The sequence below is a fragment of the Danio rerio genome, chromosome 6 (genome assembly GCF_052040795.2).
Source record: "Danio rerio strain M-AB ecotype USA chromosome 6, GRCz13ab, whole genome shotgun sequence".
Lineage (NCBI taxonomy): Eukaryota > Metazoa > Chordata > Actinopteri > Cypriniformes > Danionidae > Danio > Danio rerio.
This window is the reverse complement of record NC_141026.1, coordinates 8,279,219-8,297,684: the sequence shown is the minus strand read 5'-3', so window position 1 is coordinate 8,297,684 and position 18,466 is coordinate 8,279,219. Positions and strand designations below refer to the sequence as shown.

The 18,466-nt window shown below is 35.0% G+C and overlaps 2 protein-coding genes across 8 annotated transcripts in view; both read right to left on the bottom strand.

Annotated features, from left to right (window-relative positions):
* Positions 1 to 254: 254 nt before the first annotated feature.
* Positions 255 to 18,466, bottom strand: part of drc2 (dynein regulatory complex subunit 2) — a 33,788-nt gene continuing 15,576 nt past the window's right edge. The window contains exons 1-9 of one of the 7 annotated variants that reach the window (XM_087255127.1): positions 7,964 to 8,007; positions 6,794 to 6,967; positions 6,316 to 6,483; positions 5,770 to 5,939; positions 4,607 to 4,745; positions 3,915 to 4,112; positions 3,598 to 3,810; positions 1,864 to 2,016; positions 255 to 1,668 (exon numbers count right to left, since the gene is read on the bottom strand). In XM_087255127.1, coding sequence (XP_087111253.1) covers positions 1,375 to 1,668; positions 1,864 to 2,016; positions 3,598 to 3,810; positions 3,915 to 4,112; positions 4,607 to 4,745; positions 5,770 to 5,939; positions 6,316 to 6,483; positions 6,794 to 6,937 — 1,479 coding nt within the window. In that variant the 5' untranslated portion in view covers positions 6,938 to 6,967; positions 7,964 to 8,007 and the 3' untranslated portion in view covers positions 255 to 1,374. 7 annotated transcript variants of the gene reach the window in all.
* On the bottom strand, positions 13,697 to 14,767 carry sox21a (SRY-box transcription factor 21a). Its single transcript, NM_131286.1, is given in 1 exon segment — positions 13,697 to 14,767. A coding segment is annotated over 1 exon segment (720 nt). The 5' UTR covers positions 14,523 to 14,767; the 3' UTR covers positions 13,697 to 13,802.

Sequence of the window (18,466 nt, the reverse complement as noted above, 5' to 3'; positions counted from 1 at the left end):
ATATGTATATCGTAATTGGTGACTTAAGAGATTTAATATTATTATTATTATTAATATTAAATACAGTGCTGGTTAGGTGGTTCATTCCACCGTTGTGACCTGATAAATAAGGGACTAAGTCAAAGGAAAATGAATGAACAGTGCTGGTTAAATATTTGTGTGGAAACCCTAATGCATCTTTTGTATAATTTAGGTAATATTATTTGCTTAGAATGTATAAAAAAAATAAATACAATTATTTTTAACAAAATAAGTTTTTCTGATTAGGCCAATTTAATGCATATTTGCCGAATTAAACATTTCACATTTCTCTCAATTGAACAAGCCTACATTATTTTCAGCAAATGAACGCAGATATAAATGTTTACCTTGAAAGCAACACACTTCGTTTTAGATAGAAAGATTACAATGACTAAGATGATCGTCAGTAATTTAGGTGAAAGGGCTTCAGTCATGAAAGCTCAACACTCACTGACACACAGGCTCTCCCAGCGTAATTCATCAGCTGAAGAAAGCGATCAGAGGTCAATGGTTAGAGAAGTTCTTCAAGAATCAGCAAATCTTTATCATACCATCTTTAGTCGTTTGGAAAGACCTTACTGTGCACTTGGGCTATCGTTTATTGTTTTCCCAGCATGCACTGCTGCATCAAAAACATTCAGCTAGTGTTGCGATTTATGTTTTATTAAGGAACTGTTTTTCAAGACATTATTTTGCTCCCCTTCATAAAACATTTTTTTAATCTGTAGGAATATTGCTAACATTTTTAAACGTCATAATTTATGATAGAAGCATAAAACATGTTAAAACAACTAAAATTTGTGCTAAAAATGCTAGCAACGATTAAAAACGTAAGCAAACGTTTCAAACCGTCAAAAAAGCGGGAGTGCGGACGGACATCGGATTTTTGCCGAGTCGTTAATCTTTAATGATTTGGCGCCTTCTTGAGGTCAATAAACTTAAATGTGGGTAAAATTTGTAAAAATCTTACATTTACAATAAAATATATAGTTAAGTTCACTTAAAAATAGCATTTCTGCATTACTCACCCTTGACCTGTTCCAAACCAATTTGAGTTTTGTTTTTGTTCATACTGAAGAGTGTTGGAAACCTACTGTATAACCACTGGCATCCATATTAAGAAAAACAAATACCAGTCAATGGTTACAGGTTTACAACATTCTTCAAAATATCTTCTTTTGTGTTCAACAATACAAAAACAAACACATTTGGAACAAGTAAAGGTGAGTAATTGATGGCAGAATTTTCATTTTTAGGTGAACTATCACTTTAACAAATTAGCAAACCTGAATTCTATAACATTTTAACTGCTGCTAGAAGCACAATTCTGCATTGTTTTTCTACATTTATTCTCTAAAGCTGTTTCTGCACAATACAGGCTGCTTCTTGCACAACGTGTCTTTTCTGCTGATGTCTGTCAGTGGCAGCAGTATCCTGAAGAGCAGGACTCGACACCACCAGAAGCTTCTGCTGCCGAAAACTCTCATCAGAAACCGAGACTTCATCCAGGTACTGCTTCAGAAAGAGCCTCAGACGCTCATTCTCCTGGAGCAGAAGCAGCTTCTCTCGCTTCACACACAAACAGTCCAGCTCAACTTTGTTGTAGCGTTGCCAGAACTTCGCAAGAGGCGAATAGTCATGCATTAGCTGTGGATAAGAACAGAATAACATAAAATACTTAATACTCAACAAATTGAAGACCTCTCGTTTTATTCCCATAGCATGATGTACTGTGTTTCTGAGTGAAACATTAAGGTATTGTAACTCCTTGTCAGACAAGATGAATGAATGCAGGTTTACAGTGGGTTTTGGGATTGCTGAGTGTGATTTAATGCTCATTACCTGTGTGAGTTTCTCATTTGAAGACTCCATGGCTTTGGCTTTCTCCTGTTTTTGCTCTTCTTCGCTCAGTGATGACTTGTAGAAGGGCAAAACCTTCTCGTGCTCCGTCTCCAGTTTACAGCACATCTCGCACTGACGCAGCAGCCTTTCCCCCTATTTAAGAATATTGCTAAAATGACTGATTCAAAATATTAATAATAATAACTCTCTATTTTCCCAGTACATTTCCACAATGCAGTCCTGCTTTAAAAACATCTTTTATTAATGATGCATAAGAAGTCGCAGTCTGGTTTAATAAATTTGGAAATATAATTAGCTTTATTAATAATTATTTAATAAGTGTGCGTTATGACGTGTTGTTGAAATGCACTCATATTATGAATGTTATTACTAAACTAAATTATTCCTACAATCTCTTTTATTTTGCTTTCACTTTAAGATTTATTACATTATATTATATTAATTTTTATTCATGCTATGCAAAGCTGAATTTGCAAGATTAATACTTTAGTCTTCATTGTCACCTGATACTCTAGATATTGTTCAAATACAATCATTTGCTGCTCTAGTTTGTCCATTTATCATTTATTTTTTATATTATTATTATAATTAATAGATTGTATCCTTGATGAATGCAAATATTTTTTAATAAAAAAGTATGTTTTGACAAAGGTCATGTATCATGGTATATTTATATTCTTTAAACATTTCCCACTTATTATTTTATTATTACTCATTATTATATATAGACATTATTACATAAATCACATTCTGGTTTATATTCCCTTTTAATAAATATCATGGATATACAGCCTAGTCATGTGTATTATAAAAATACCAATGATTATTACTGAGTTCTCTTCATATAGTTTGTTTTATATTAATTCATTCGCTTGTTCGTTCACTAATTAATTAGTTTATTAATTTGTTTATTTATTAATTTGTTCATTCATTAATTTGTTCATTCATTCATTAGTTGATCAATTCATTCATTCGTTTGTTCGTTCATTTATTTGTTCATTCATTTGTTCGTTCGTTCATTCATTGGTTCATCCATTTGTTCATTCATTCATTGGTTCATCCATTTGTTCATTCATTCGGTCATTGGTTCATTCATTCGTTTGTTCATTCATTCATTCATTTGTTCTTTTATTCATTTGTTCATTCATTCATTGGTTCTTTCATTCATTTTTTCAATCATTTGTTCATTCATTCATGCATTCATTCGTTCATTCATCCGTTCATTCATTTATTTGTTTAATTATTCATTAATTTGTTCGTTCATTCATTTATTTGTTCATTGGTTCATTCATTCATTCATTCATTCATTCATTCGTTCGTTCATTCATTCATTCATCCGTTCGTTCATTAATTTATTTGTTTATTCATTTATTCATTAATTTGTTCGTTCATTCATTTATTTGTTCATTGGTTCATTCATTGGTTCATTTATTTATTCTTTCATTCATTTGTTCTTTCATTCATTTATGCACTCATTCATGCTTTCATTCATTCAATGCACTATTTATTTCAAATGTAAAGATTTAATGTTTAACATCTATCAGATCCATTTACTTTCTATCATTTCCAAATGAACTGCTTCCTTTGCCACTTTATAGGACAGTTCAATGCCAATCAGCTCCATATGAATATTGCTGTAGATCATTTGCTTGTGTGTGTGTGTGTGTGTGTGTGTGTGTTTGTGTGTGTGTGTGTGTGTGTGTGTGTGCATACCCTTGCTACGATCTCCTGCAGTTTTTTGGTAGCGTCGTTGCTTTGAACAGTCAGTTTAGTAATGTGTTTTTTCCGGATGGCCTGCGCCGCATTGAGCTGGACTCTGAAGTGTTGAACTTCCTGTGCGAGTTCATCACGTTCAGAACGAAGCTGCTCCGCTGTTTTATCAGTCTGACCAGAGCTCAGCTGACCACGGAAAGTAGAGATGGAATCCTGTAAAAAAAAATAAAGATAATAATTTCACAATGTACAGTTGAAGTCAGAATTATCAGCCCTCCTGAATTATTAACCCCGGAAAAAAGCAGGTTTTGTCAGACCTGCAGCTTCTGAATGTGTTTTTTAAGCGAGTCGATTTCTTTGGCACTTTGCACATCCTTGTTCATCAGATCATCGGTCGTGATGATTTTGTCTCTGGTGGACTCGTTGTAGTGGTTTAAAACCTGCTGCTGGTCCTGCCACAGTTTCTCCACAACTCCATCCATCTGCTCTTTCACCGCTTGCTTATCATCAAAGTTCTGCAGAAACAAAACCCAAACCATTTCACTACAATAAACCAACACTATGTGGCTTATTAATGTGGCTTTTACATTTAGCAGATTCTTTAATACAATTTGAAAATAATCATTTTAATAAGTACTATCTTTAAAAGGGGACCTATTATGCCTTTTTAAAACTTTAAAATGAGTTTCTGACGCCCCTAAAGTGTGCATGTAAAGTTTCAGCTCGAAATACCACACAAATAATGTTTTATACTCCTTGAAACTGCCCCTTTTAGGCTTTGCTCAAAAGTTGTGTGGTTTTGATTACCGTCGCTTTAAATTCAAATGAGATTTTGCTCCCAGCGCTCTTTTTAAAAGAGGGTGGAGCTAAACACGCCTATATGTCACTATAGCGGCAGATTCAAAACTCTTAAGGTGGACGACTGCTTCTTACTAAGGGCTGGTAATTCTAGTGAGGAAGATATTGTCACTAATGGATGGGGTCTTTCCCTTTCGATGTGTACCCGTACCCGTTTTTTTATTTGATTGCGAGTGCTCTGATAATCACGTTTCGCCTCTCCATCGAGATCACTGTAGTGCTTTTCCATGGAAAACATCACATTGTCCAAATCCACACATTCCTGCTGGTGCTGGGAGAGAATCTGCTCCCTGAAACATAACAGAATCAAAGTATTTTATGCTAAATTGGCTCATTTCCTTCAGAATAACAGGTGGTTTGTTTGTTGTGATTAAAATGAAAAGTCTACCATCATTTACTCCTTCATTTACTCCAAACTTGAGTTTCTTTCTTTCGTTGAGCACAAAGGAAGATATTCTGAAGAATGCTGGGAAAAAACAGCCATTGATTTCAATAGTATTTTTTGTTTCTACTATGGATGTCATTGGCTCTTTTTTCCAAAATTCTTCAGTAGTTTATGGTTTTGTGTTCAACAAAAGAAAGCAAATCATAACAGTTCAGCACCACTTGACTGAGAGTAATTGGTGACACACACAAAAATTATTATTTTTGCTGCTTTTTTTTTAAACACAAAATTCCTAACAATTTTTTATAGGGACAACGTAATTGTTTCACGTTTAATTTACTTTAATATGTAAACTTAACTTGCAAATAAGTGAACTTAATTTTTGTTCACACAACATGAAGAAATTGATGGAACCCAGCTTTTTCATTCATTAATTTTCCTTCGTTTTAGTCCTTTATTTAACAGGGGTCGCCACAGCAGAATGAACCGCCAACTACTCCAGCATATGTTTTATGCAGCGGATGCCCTTCCAGCCGCAACCCAGTACTGCGAAACACCCATACACTCTCCCATTCACACACACACTCACACACTACGGCCAATTTTTGCTTACCCAACTCACCTATAGCGCATGTCTTTGGTTCCCCCAGGTGCTCTGGTTTCCTCCACAGTCCAAAGACATGCGTAATAAGTGAACTGGATAACCTAAACTGGCCTGTAGTGTATGAGAGTGAGTGTGAATGTGACAATGTATGGGTATTTCAAAGTACTGGCTCACGGCTGAAAGGGCATCCGCTGCGTAAAACATATGACGGAATAGTGGGCGGTTCATCACCCTGTGGCAATCCATGATAAATAAGGGACTAAGGCGAATGAATGAATGCATTTGTAAGTATTTTGGGAATATGAGACAGTTCATGTGTGTATACCTCTCAGTATTATACTCTGAGCTAAGTTCCACTAGACTGCTCTTGAAGTTGAACTCTAGTTGTGCCAGTCGACTCTTATGAATCTCTAACAGACAGTCCACGTTGTGCAGATGTGAACTGCGCTTCAGCTCCGACTGAAGCTCCCTCTCTGACAAATCAACCTGCAAACTCTGGAAAACACACACACACACAAACACACGCACCCACACACACACGCACACACACAACCACACGTTTAATGTTTTTAGACATACTTTTATATTATATATGTCTAAAAATCATATATTATATTATATTATATTATATTATATTATATGATATTATATATCAGACTTGTATAGTTTATATCATAGGTGTCAAAGCCAGTTCCTGGAGGGCCGCAGCTCTGCACAGTTAAGTTCCAACTCTGCTTCAACACTTTTCTGTAGGTTGCAAACAAGCCTGAAGGACTTAGTTCGGTGTTAGTTCAGCTGTGGCCCTCAAGGATCTGGCTTTGACGCCTGTGGTTTATATTAAATGCATTTCGTTTGCAAATAAAGTGGTCACCCTAATGATGTTGTCTTTGTAGTCCAGGACTCTCTCGAAGGTCTGCGAGAGGACTGACATGTCATTGCGCAGCTCTGCTATCTTTGTCTGCGTCAAAACAGCTCGCCATTGCTGACGCAGCTTGTGGAGGTTCAGTACAGTGTTCTTCTCTTCTTTCTGCAGTTTATCCTATAAAAACAAGAGTGGAAATCCCTTAAGCCTTATAAGCCTTAAACAGCTTGTGTTAATTAGTGCTAAGTACATATTTAAAAAACTAAACATTTCTGATGTTTATGCAGTACAACAAAAATGTGGGACGTAATCGGGTTTTCAAGCATCAAAACTATAAAACATTTAAACTGATTTCAAAACCCAACTGTTGGTTTAAAAGTGTCATTTACATTTCATTGAAAACTACACAACATTGGGTTTGTCTAGATTTGACTCAATGTTGGTTTACAAAAACCCATGCTCCTCAAACACACTGATTATCACACACCTTGAGGAAGTGTGTGAGCATGTCCTCTTTTCTCTTGGCGATTTCCTCCTCCGCTTGAGCCTTTTGCTGCATGTACAGGAGTCTCTCCTCCTCCGTCAACCCGGCCAGTTTTCCACCGGCCTTCTTCCCTGCTTTTTTAGGCATGTTTGCAGAATTTCGGAGATTTCAGAATTCCTGAGAAGAGAAAATTCATTGTGTAACTACACAAAATCAGAACCATATACCGAGCCATCAACAGGATTATTATGATTACGTTATCATCCAGAGAAGATGTTTGATTCCAGAGCCTGGGATATTGAAGCCAATTTCCAATATTCATTCATTCATTTTCCTTGGGGTTAGTCCTTTTATTGATCAGGGGTCACCACAGCGGAATGAAGCGCCAAGTTATTTAGCGTATGTTTTACACAGCGAATGCCCTTTCAGCTGCAACCCAGTGCTGGGAAACACCCATACTCACTCAATCTCACACACATACACAATGGCCAATTTAGTTTATTCAGTTCACCGACAGCACTTGTCTTTGGACTGTGGGGTAAACCGGAGCAAAAGAAGAAACTCACAAGAACACAGGGTGAACATGCAAACTCCACATAGAAATGTTAGCTGGCCCAACCAGGACTCGAACCAGCAACCTTCCTGCTGTAAGGGGAGCCACCGTTTCACCCACAAAATTTCAATATGAAATACAAAAAAAGCTATTCTATTTTCCCTCACAAACCTGAGAAATAAATTAAAATTGAGACATATCCTGTCAAAATATCAAGATAGTTACAAACTAACAGTTCTGAGAAAAAAAAGTTACAATTAAAATTTATAAAGGATTAACGTTACAAGAAAATAAAAATTAAAACTTTACACACATCATGCTTCAGAAATAAATGAGCTTTACCAGCTCAAACAACTATAACGTTGTTATATAATGTTACACTCAGTCTAAAATACTAAGTTAGTTAACGTAACGTTAGTTATTAAAGCTTACGTTAACGTTTTTTACTGTCAAACACTGTTTTAATGCAGATTTTCGCAAAACATTTCCGTTTATTAAGCTGCAGAAATAAAAACAAGATGCAAAAACAAGTCGAATTGTAATCTTTTTGTACACTAACGTACTGGTTGGTTAGATTAAAACAGTTTAAGGGCTGCTATTATTATTCAGCATCGCCTTACCGCTGATGTCCACTGCTCTGGCTTGTTTCTGTTGACTGTTTCCTAGCAACCACTACAGGCTGCACAAACCACTTGTTTCCGGTGGGAAACACAGGTCTTTTTATTTCGTCTTTTTTAATAGTTAATGACATATACAACGACACATATATGGTATACATAATGACATTAATACATTACAACTACCAAAATAAACTAAGGCACAAAATGCAAAAAATAAAACATCGTCATTAATGGTTGTGAGCGGCAGAGGGAGCTGTGGCTTTAATTTTGACAGACTTGATTTAGCATTTAACACTATTATTATTCTTGGGAAGTTCTTTTTACATAAGTACAGATTCTTGAGAATCCCTCTAAAATGTGATGTATTTCACAAGGAACTATGTCACTTAAACGAATGAAGAAAAATGCCTGAATTGTCTGTTATTTAATAAAGCACCCTGAACTTGCTAAAAACCCCTAGTTGTTGTTGTCGTTTTCTTTCTTTCTTATGATGCTTGTCTGTAGGCTGATTAAGGAAGTTTGTATTACTGTATGTACAAGGCCATTTATAGTGATTAAAAAAGGAACTTTTACCATTGTTGTATGTATTTGATAGTAATTAGTATAATATGAAACACAAAAAATTAACAATAGAAGAGCAAAACGAATTGATTAGCCTATATTTACACTCACAGAGTGAACTTGAACTGTTGTATTTTTGTTGTATCTAAAAAGGTTGTTATTGAGGTGTTTCTGTATTTTCAACACATTTCTAAACCTAATATTTTTAATAACCAATTTCTAACACTTTCTTTTGTCTTTGCGATCATGAAAGTAAATAATATTTTCATAGATATTTTAAGACATTATTCAGCTTAAAGTGACATTTAAAAGTTTAACTAGGTTCATTAGGCAAGTTAGGATAATTAGGCAAGTTATTGTGGTTTGTTATCAGATATAGCTTAAGATATATATAGCTATATATGGATAAACAAGATATAGCTTAAGGCTAATATTAGGACTATTGACATTAAAATGTTTTTAAAAAATTAAAAACGGCTTTTGTTCTAGCCAAAATAAAACCAATCAGACTTTCTCTAGAAGAAAAAATATTATAGAAAATACTGTTAAAAATTCCCGACTCTGTTAAACATCATTGGGGAAATATTTAATAAAGAAAAATCACATGAGGGCCAAAAAATTAACTTCTGTACATACAAAAATGATTATTAATATATAAAAAAATATTGTAAAATATACAAAAACAACAATAAATAATCAAATTGCATAATCTTAATTGCTTATTCTCAAATATTAATGTTTTATAGCAACACAAAAAGTTTATGTAATTAAATATAATCTTCTATCTACAGTAAAAACATTAAAAGCAGTTGCATCCCTAGAGCTTAATCATTCTGTTATTAATGATTTGTTATCTTTATGCTTACATAAAACACAAGCTGTGGATAAATTACCCATGATCTTTGTAACCTGTTGTCATTGCTGATTATAGACAGACAATATACCACTGGCTTATGTGTTTTTTATGTTGTAATATTCATTTGCATTGCTTCACTTATACAAGTAAATAATATGAGGGTGTGCTAAAAGTATTCATTAACTTAATCAGGTCACTGTTATACATTTGTGCTTATGGGATTAGTATTATTTTGACAAAAATGTCAGCACTGTGACGAGCCTCTTACACAAATACACATGTAGATATGATGGAGACAGAATGTAAATAATTCTGATCTAGAGTCATTTTTAGAGCTGGTAAGTGGGAGAGACACTTGGAGAGCTCATTCACAGATGACAAATGGGAAACAAGATGTGAGAAAGCCCAGATTTTCTCTATCAATAGTCGTCATAAACTCATCCAGTTTAATATAAAACAAGTAACTCCGGATTGCACTCATTTAAAAGCTCCTACCCAAAGCTTTGTCTTATGTAAAGCAGATAAAGAGACTCTCCTACATATGCTGTGGTCTTGCGCTGACTTTGAAGAATATTGGAAAGAGGTCTTAGATTTTATTGCCATAGTTGTAGGTACTATTGTGCCTAGAGAGCCTAGACTTACCCTCTTAGGGGACTACTTGATCAACAAAGCGTTAATCTGAGATTTGTCAACTACTAGCAGCCATAAAACGCATTACTCTGAGATGGAAAGATTTCAAACCACCGTCCATGTGGATTAAAGAAGTGTCATCTTAGTCAGTTGAAGTCAGAATTATTAGCCCCCCTGAATTATTAGCCATTTATTTTTTCTCCAATTTCTTTTTAACGGAGAGCAGATTTTGTCAACACATTTCTAAACATAATAGTTTTAATAACTTATCTCTAATATCTGATTTATTTTATCTTTGCCATGATGACAGTAAATAATATTTTACTCGATATTTTTCAAGACACTTCTATACAGCTTAATGTGACATTTAAAGGCTTCGCTGGGTTAATTGGGTTAACTAAGCAGGTTAGGGTAATGAGGCAAGTTATTGTATAACGATGGTTATCAAGATTAAAAAATTATCTTAGAGGAGCTAATAATTTTGTCCTTAAAATGGTGTTTAAAAAATTAAAAACTGCTTTTATTCTAGGCAAAATAAAACAAGTAAGACTTTCTCTAGAAGAAAAAATATTATCAGACATACTGTGAACATTTCCTTGCTCTGTTAAACATAATTTGGGAAATATTTAAAAAAGAAAAAAAATCTGGGGTTGAATAATTCTGACTTCAACTGTGAAAAAAAAAATTGTGTTTCGTCTGAAAAAGCGACAAGATTTGTTTGTTAAATGCTAGGGCAGCTTCATTTCTTGGGTATAACAGGACAGAATGCTTTGATAAAGCATTTTAAATGAATTGTTTAATTTTATTCATGGTTTATTTATGGCACTATGCATGGGCTGAAGGTTTGGTGCATGTATAGGGCACTATATGTGGGCATGAATGATCCATTTAGATGATACTTTGTTGCACTTTGTGTTTAACTTGGAAAAACCCAATAAACATAATGTTCAAATAAATATAGATACATTTTCAGAGAATTAAAGTAAAAAAAGCATTTTATATGCAATTAAATTGATTATTAATAATTAATACACTGTAAAAAAATGCTGGGTTCCACACAATTCATTCAAGTTTTCTCAACACAAATTGATTAAGTTAACGTAACAAATTTAAGCAGATTGAATATAAAACCATTAAGTTGTCCCCAAAAAAATCTCAAGAATTGTGTTGATTCAGCTCATTTTAATTAAGTAGTTTGAACAAGCAGCAAAATATACATATTTTGAGTGCATAATCAATTGAATCTTCACTTTGTCTTGAATTTAAACAGCAATAGGATTAGTGCTGCAATTTAACTAATCACGTAAACTACTGTAAAGACACTTCCCATCAGGAGCTTGTTCTGCTTTTATTGTTTTTTTTTTTTATCAGGTCTTTTTCTTCACTGAAAAAAAAACATGTCTGCAAAATTGTTGCGAACAATTTATATCTGTTGAAGGTTAAAAAACTAATTAAATGTAGTAAATTAGGCCCAAATAAATTGTTTACAACCACTTCACTTAAAAAAAAAGTAAATCCTAGAAATCACCTTTGATTTTTTTTTCAGTGTTAGATCGCCTCTTACAGTTTCCTAAAGACTGACTTTTTGTTTCTCATCATTACTCCTGGTTAAAAGAGACCAATGATCTGTTTAAGCTCTTGATTCAGCTGAAGCTCTGTTGACTGTCATCTAAACAGATTGTTTTCCACTTCTGTAATTCTGCCACTTGCTGTCTATTGTTCTAAAGTATATCATATAACACATTTATCTGGTCTCGGCTTTAATTGGTTTGTCAGAAGAACATGTTATTTTGACGACAATACATTTTAAAATAGTTCCTTCTGTAATTTTTACAAACCTTTGATTATTATTAGTTTAATCCGCAAACATTATATTTGTAATGTGACACCAAAAAAAAAGAAGAAATGTGTATATCAAAATATTAGCTCATACAACGTGTTTGAACTTGTTGTAAATAAATATAATTGTAGATTTAAAAACCTGTTACTTGAATAACTGTTTTAGATAACCAGGGTAAAAATAAATGATATATATTCTTTGTTTTACAATTTGTTTACAAATTGGTTATATACAGTTATGTTTGACAGAGCAAGGAAATGTTCACCGTGTGATAATATTTTTTTTCTTCTGGAGAAAGTCTCGGCTTGAATAAAAGCAGTTCTTAATTTTTTAAAAACCATTTTAAGGTCAAAATTACTAGCCCCTTTAAGCTATATATTTTTTCAATAGTCTACAGAGCAAACCATTCTTATACAATAACTAGCCTAATTACCTTGCCTAGTTAACCTAATTAACCTAGTTAAGCCTTTAAATGTCACTTTAAGCTGTATAAAAGTGTCTTGAATAATTAAACATACGTAAAACAGAAATTGGGGAAAATAAACAGGGGGGCTAATAATTCAATAGGTTTGATAATTCTGACTTCAACTGTATATCTGAACACTGAAAGACGATAATGTATGCAATTATGAAAACTTAAATGGTTTGTAATTGTAAAACGAAGGATAATTTACTTCATATGTATAAAACAGATAATTGTGCGCAGCAAATATTGCAAAAAAAAAAAATACATGTATTAAAATCTAAAATATGATTTAAAGCTTCCCAGTGATGGGTTGCTGCTGGAAGGGCATCCACTGTGTAAAACATCTGCTGGATAAGTTGCCGGTTCATTCCGCTGTGGCAAACCCAGATTAATAAAGGGACTAAGCCGAAAAGAAAATGAATAAATTAATGATTTAAAGCAGGGGTGCCCAAACATTTTCGTATGAAGGGCCAAAATCCAAATATCATAGAGAGCCATGGGCCGAAAATAAATATATCAAACCATATTACATTAAAGTTGCCATGTGTAATTTTCTAACTAATTTCATAATATTTATAAATAACTAGAAAACATTACTTTGAATCGTAATAAGTAATGCAGTATAACTTTAATCATAACGTATTGCAGTAAAAACACTCGCATTTATAAGACAGAGTTGAATTCTGTATACAGTACACTAGTCAACCAGAATCTGCCCTTGTCTTGATTCACTCACCCAATTCTCTGCACTGTCCTCTATTTGTCGGGTGACAGTATGTAATTTAACCTAAATATGACTAATTTTAACCATCTAAATTAAAACATTTAATTTCAGTTAGCTTTTAACATTAAAACCAACCAATAAAAGGTTACATAAAATTTAAAATGTCTTTTAACCATTCCCATTATTCTACCTCTCTTCTCAGATGGGATGGTCGGCCAAAATCAAAGTTACCATGGGCCAACTAGTTTGGGCATCTCGGATTTAAAAGTGTAGGCATAGCCATTTAAAAAGTTTTGTTGTTTTAGGTTGTTAAACTGAAGTTTGTAGCATAAAGAGTATACATCAGGGGTGGCCAACCCTGTTCCTGGAGATCTACCTTCCTGCAGATTTCAGTTGCAACCCATATCAAACACACTTGAACCAATTAATTAGGACCTGAACACCTCGTGATAATTACAGGCAGGTGTGTTTGATATGGGTTGTAACTGAAATCAGCAGGAAGGTAGATCTCCAGGAACAGGGTTGGCCACCCCTGGTATACATAATATGTCGTCCAATATTAAATACTGTAAATTAATTGGTTAGCATGTAAACAAGAGCCACCAAAATGCCCATATAATCGAATACAATGCAAAAGACATTAAAGATTGAAACGCTTTCCACAAATATTTTACACATTTATTTCTTTTTGACAAATGCAAAACTTCAAACAAGTGCACGTGACCTTGTACCACATGAACAGCGTGGCCCTTTAAACTCCACTCATATCGTTGCAGCATATGCCAGGTAAGGTTCATGCTGAGCTTTGGTCATTCCTGGTAAAAGTACATAAGATGAGGGAACGGCAGGTCCAGAGCCCGGCCAGCCCAGGCAGTTATAGGGCAGCATGTGACCTGGACTCCCCGCAGACGGGTGAGCGTGGGGCGCACCGGCCAGAACCCCCATCCCGGGAAACGCGGGGAGTCCGCTGGGATACCCGAGCACGGAATAATGCGGGAAAGGTGCAGGAGGTAATTCCGATATTTTAGAGTTCAGGTCGAGAAAAGGATAGGGGTTTGCGGACAGATGGTGGCTGAAAAACACCCGAGTAGCAGCGGCGGCGACAGACGTTTTCTCCGCGCTCAAAGAGTCCGAGAGCGCGTCCCCGGACAGGCGCGCGCTCTTCAGCGGGTCCCCCTCACCCAGATTATACGTGACATTAAAATGATACCTGTCTTTTTTGATCAAGTTTTTGGGCTTTCGCCGCGGTCTGTATTTGTAATCCGGGTGCTCCTTCATGTGGACGGCTCGGAGTCGTTTGGCCTCGTCAATGAAAGGTCTTTTCTCAGAGTCTGACAGGAGTTTCCATTCGCCTCCGAGGCGCTTGCTGATCTCCGAGTTGTGCATCTTCGGGTTGTCCAGAGCCATCTTCCGCCTCTGAACTCTCGACCACACCATAAAAGCGTTCATGGGGCGCTTAACATGATCCATGGGCTTTGCCATTTCTTGATACTTTGGTGCTCCTTTTTCAGTTCAGTCCAACAGTTCCTTTGACGCCCTGCTCAGTCAGACCTGGCCCTGTTACCTTTGTAACATGGCATCCAAATCTGAGCCTGCGTCTAAAAATAAGTTTCACTGTAAATGTCTTACTAAAATGCCATCAGACAGTGGTCTCTTAACGCAGTCCCGATAGCTGGAGTTGTCATCCATGCACGCGCGGAGTGCTTCAGAGTTTGTGAAGTGACCTGGCTTTAAATGCTCATCACTGCTCGGATTTGTGCCGCCTGCGCTCGAGTTTTGAATCAAGTGGGCGTGTCACTTCTGCACGAGATTTATGACAGCACTGAGGGTGGGTCTTGTGAAATTTAAATACACAATGGACTACACCGTTGGGACAGGTTTGTAGTTTGAAGACGTTTTTCTGGTAATTAGTTTAATGTACAGTCAAATAATTACATGTCATTAGAAATAGACAAGTTTACAATTATTAAGCTTCAGTTTCCAGTTCCAAACAATATAGGCTAATAATATGAAACAAATGTTATACAGATCAAAGCTATTATAGCCAATTTTAAAAATGCAATTCTTTGAGCATTTGCTCAACTAGATTATCTATCAGAAATGTATGCATTTCTGATGGAAGAATGACCACGTTCAAAAATAGGATTCTCTAATTTAATGTTTAGACGGGACCCAAAAATGCTTTTTTTTTTTTTTTTTTGCATTTTGGAACTCATTTTCAGCAACATTGTAAAAAATATCTGTTAATTAACAGTTCCCCTATTTTGTGTTTTCCGTTTATTCATGCTGTTAATTGCATTATGAGATGTTGATCTCTGCTCTGTCGACTTTTGATGTTGAAAATTCAACTCTACAATTTAACAAAGAGACTTTTATTGACAAATTCATTCATTCATTTTCTTGTCGGCTTAGTCCCTTTATTAATCTGGGGTCGCCACAGTGGAATGAACCGCCAACTTCTCCAGCACGTTTTTGCGACCTTCTTGCTGTGAGGCAACAGCACTACCTATTTCACTTTTTCGCCCTTGTTGGCATTTTAGTAGTCTGAAATAACATGTATAAGAAATAATATAGGCTATAAATAAATAGAAAATATACTGGCAGTTTATAACAACAAGGTTTTTGCAGCATAATATACAACACCAACCCAGACAATATATCACTTTAAACTATTAAAAATGTTCATAAAAGTCACTTTTTCCAACATTTTAAGGTTAAAATTTGCCATGAAGTAAGATAAAGGTCTCATAAAAGCATAAATAACAAAAAATAAAACTATAAATCACAAAATACAGATAACAGTTTATTTACCGATATTTTTTAATAGTGTACAAGATGTTCATTTTTATTTGTTTAATGTATCCAGCATATGTTTTACGCAGCGGATGCCCTTCTAGTTGTAGCTCATCACTGGGGAACACTTCCATTCACACACTTACACTACGGACAATTTTAGCCTACCCAATTTATAGCGCATGTCTTTTGACTTGTGGGGGAAACCAGAGCACCCGGAGGAAACCCACAGCAACACAGGGAGAACATGCAAACTCCACAAAGAAATGTCAACTGATCAAGCTGAGGCTCGAACCAACTTTCTTAAAGACGAAGATATTGAGATGAGAAAAGTCTGGTTATTTATAGTGAGTTAAGCATCGTCTGATAGGATAATTAGTCATTAGCTAAAGTTGGAACAGCTGTGAACAATCATAAGCATGTGATCCTCTCAAAATTTGTTTATAAATAAACTTCACTTAAAGAAATGGCTAAAAGCAAATCAAGTTTGCAATTATCTGTAATTCTTTTCTCTAACTGTTTATTAATGTCTTATTATATGTTTTTATCTTTTTGCTGTATGTAACTTTACAGTTATTGGATGTGTGATAACGTGTTTTTTGATTTCAGGTTGCCTTTTAAAATCTGGCAGGGGGCAACAGATGAAAATTAGCCCTTGTAGCTAACTGGCTTATTTACAGTTTTACTATTGATTAATGAGCATTGTCCCTGTTCAATAAAATAAATAAATCTGAAACATGCATTTTTTTTTCTCTCTAACTAACAGTTTTTTATAACAAAACTGTTAAAGCTGTAAATTCAATTGGGCTGAGCACAAGGACAATGACAGGGTTTGTACATTTGTAAAATGTTTTTCATAAAGAAAACAAAATCTGAAAACCACATGAATAACATTCCTTTACAGCTTACAGAAATCATCCATCAGGCCATTTAAGACATTTTTGGGATGAAATACTTTTTATTTACTGTATTTATGTTTTTATTTCAGGGACAGATTATGGGCCCTATCATACACCCGGTGCAATGTGGCGCAAGGCGCAACGCAATTGTTATTTGCTACTTTCAGCTCGGCGCAAAAGTCGTTTTGAGGTGTTGGGCCACGCTGTTTAAATAGCAAATGCATTTGCGCTCATACGTGCGCCCATAGGCGTTCTGGTCTAAAAAAGATGGTGTGTTTTGACGTGTTGCTGGCACGTTGCTATTTTGAGAATCTATAATAGTCTGTTCTTTAGACCAGAACAAAGCCGGTCTATTGTCTGGCGCAGAGTGCGTCTGGCTTACACAGTTTAATACACACAAGATGTAGAGCAATACGCAAATATCTTTACACATGAAAAATATTTAAAATATTAAGGATATATATAGGATATAAAGGATTTAAATATTACAAAACTTAATATTTTCTAGCCTACATGAATTTAAAACCCACTTACCTTCATGCCTTCTTCATCTCTAGAGGCTTTTTCAGTTCATTCAATTTGCTTTTGTATAATGTTATTATTATTAGCAGTATAATTTATTATATGCATATTTATATTTGTTTAATTAAAAACAAGCTTAGATTTCTCCACCTGTCAGGTTTTAGACCATATGGGGCACAGCATGTGTTTTAGGATATAACTCTGATTTTTTTGACCACACTTCGTTATTATTGTTCATTTATTCGTTTGCTGGAAATTAGAACTGAATTTAGAAACAGTTTTGAAACAAATCTTTAAACTTAACAAACGAAATTAATAATTTATAGACTAATGGATGTCTGTACGTAAAGGTTTCCCTATCCACGAGAGCGAAAGTGAAACTAGATTATGAGATGCCTTATCTCTCATTCTCAGGCAGTAGATGCTCTGTTTAACTGTTTTCTTTCTAGAGTAAAACTCAGTGTTTCCACTTACACTTACTTTACATCATGTAAATAGCAAATGCCCTTATGGTGCGACGCAGCTGGCTCTTAAAGGTAATCGGAGATGAGACTCTGATTGGGTTATTCTCAAAACACACCTATAACTCATTAAGAAAATAAACTCAACACTTTAAGACCATGCACCACGGCGCAAAGCAGATTTTTCCATCCTTAAATTAGCAAAAGTGGATTCTGACACACCCTGAAAGCGTTTGCGCCCTGCGTTTTGCGCATGGACCGTCAAAATACAGCCCAATGTATGTTTCTGGTAGAATGTCCCCTACGCTTCAAACCTGTTATCAAAAAGTTTCTAATCATTTAAACAATATATAAAAATATTTTAAGCTCATTCATGCGTTTACGTGTTGTAATATAATTGTTAGCAACATTGAAAACATCAAACTTCAGTTGCATGAATGTCTTTGAAAATGTCTCTGACCTACATAAATAAGTATTCAGTGGTATAAAAGTTGCCACTTTTGTTTTAGCAACGAGACAGCTGCCACTACATTTCACACCTATTTAACATTGTATCCACAACCGCAGGTCTGATGTGTTTCTCTGTCACTATGTGATTATAATGCATTCTGTTCAATAATAAATGGCAGCTAGAAAAACAAAGTGCTTATTATTAAGACAAGCAGGTGGAAATTCTATCTCTCTTTTGTTTCTCCGATGTCTTTCTTTGAATGCGCGTATAATCACTTTGATCTTCCCTTAGTGTACTATC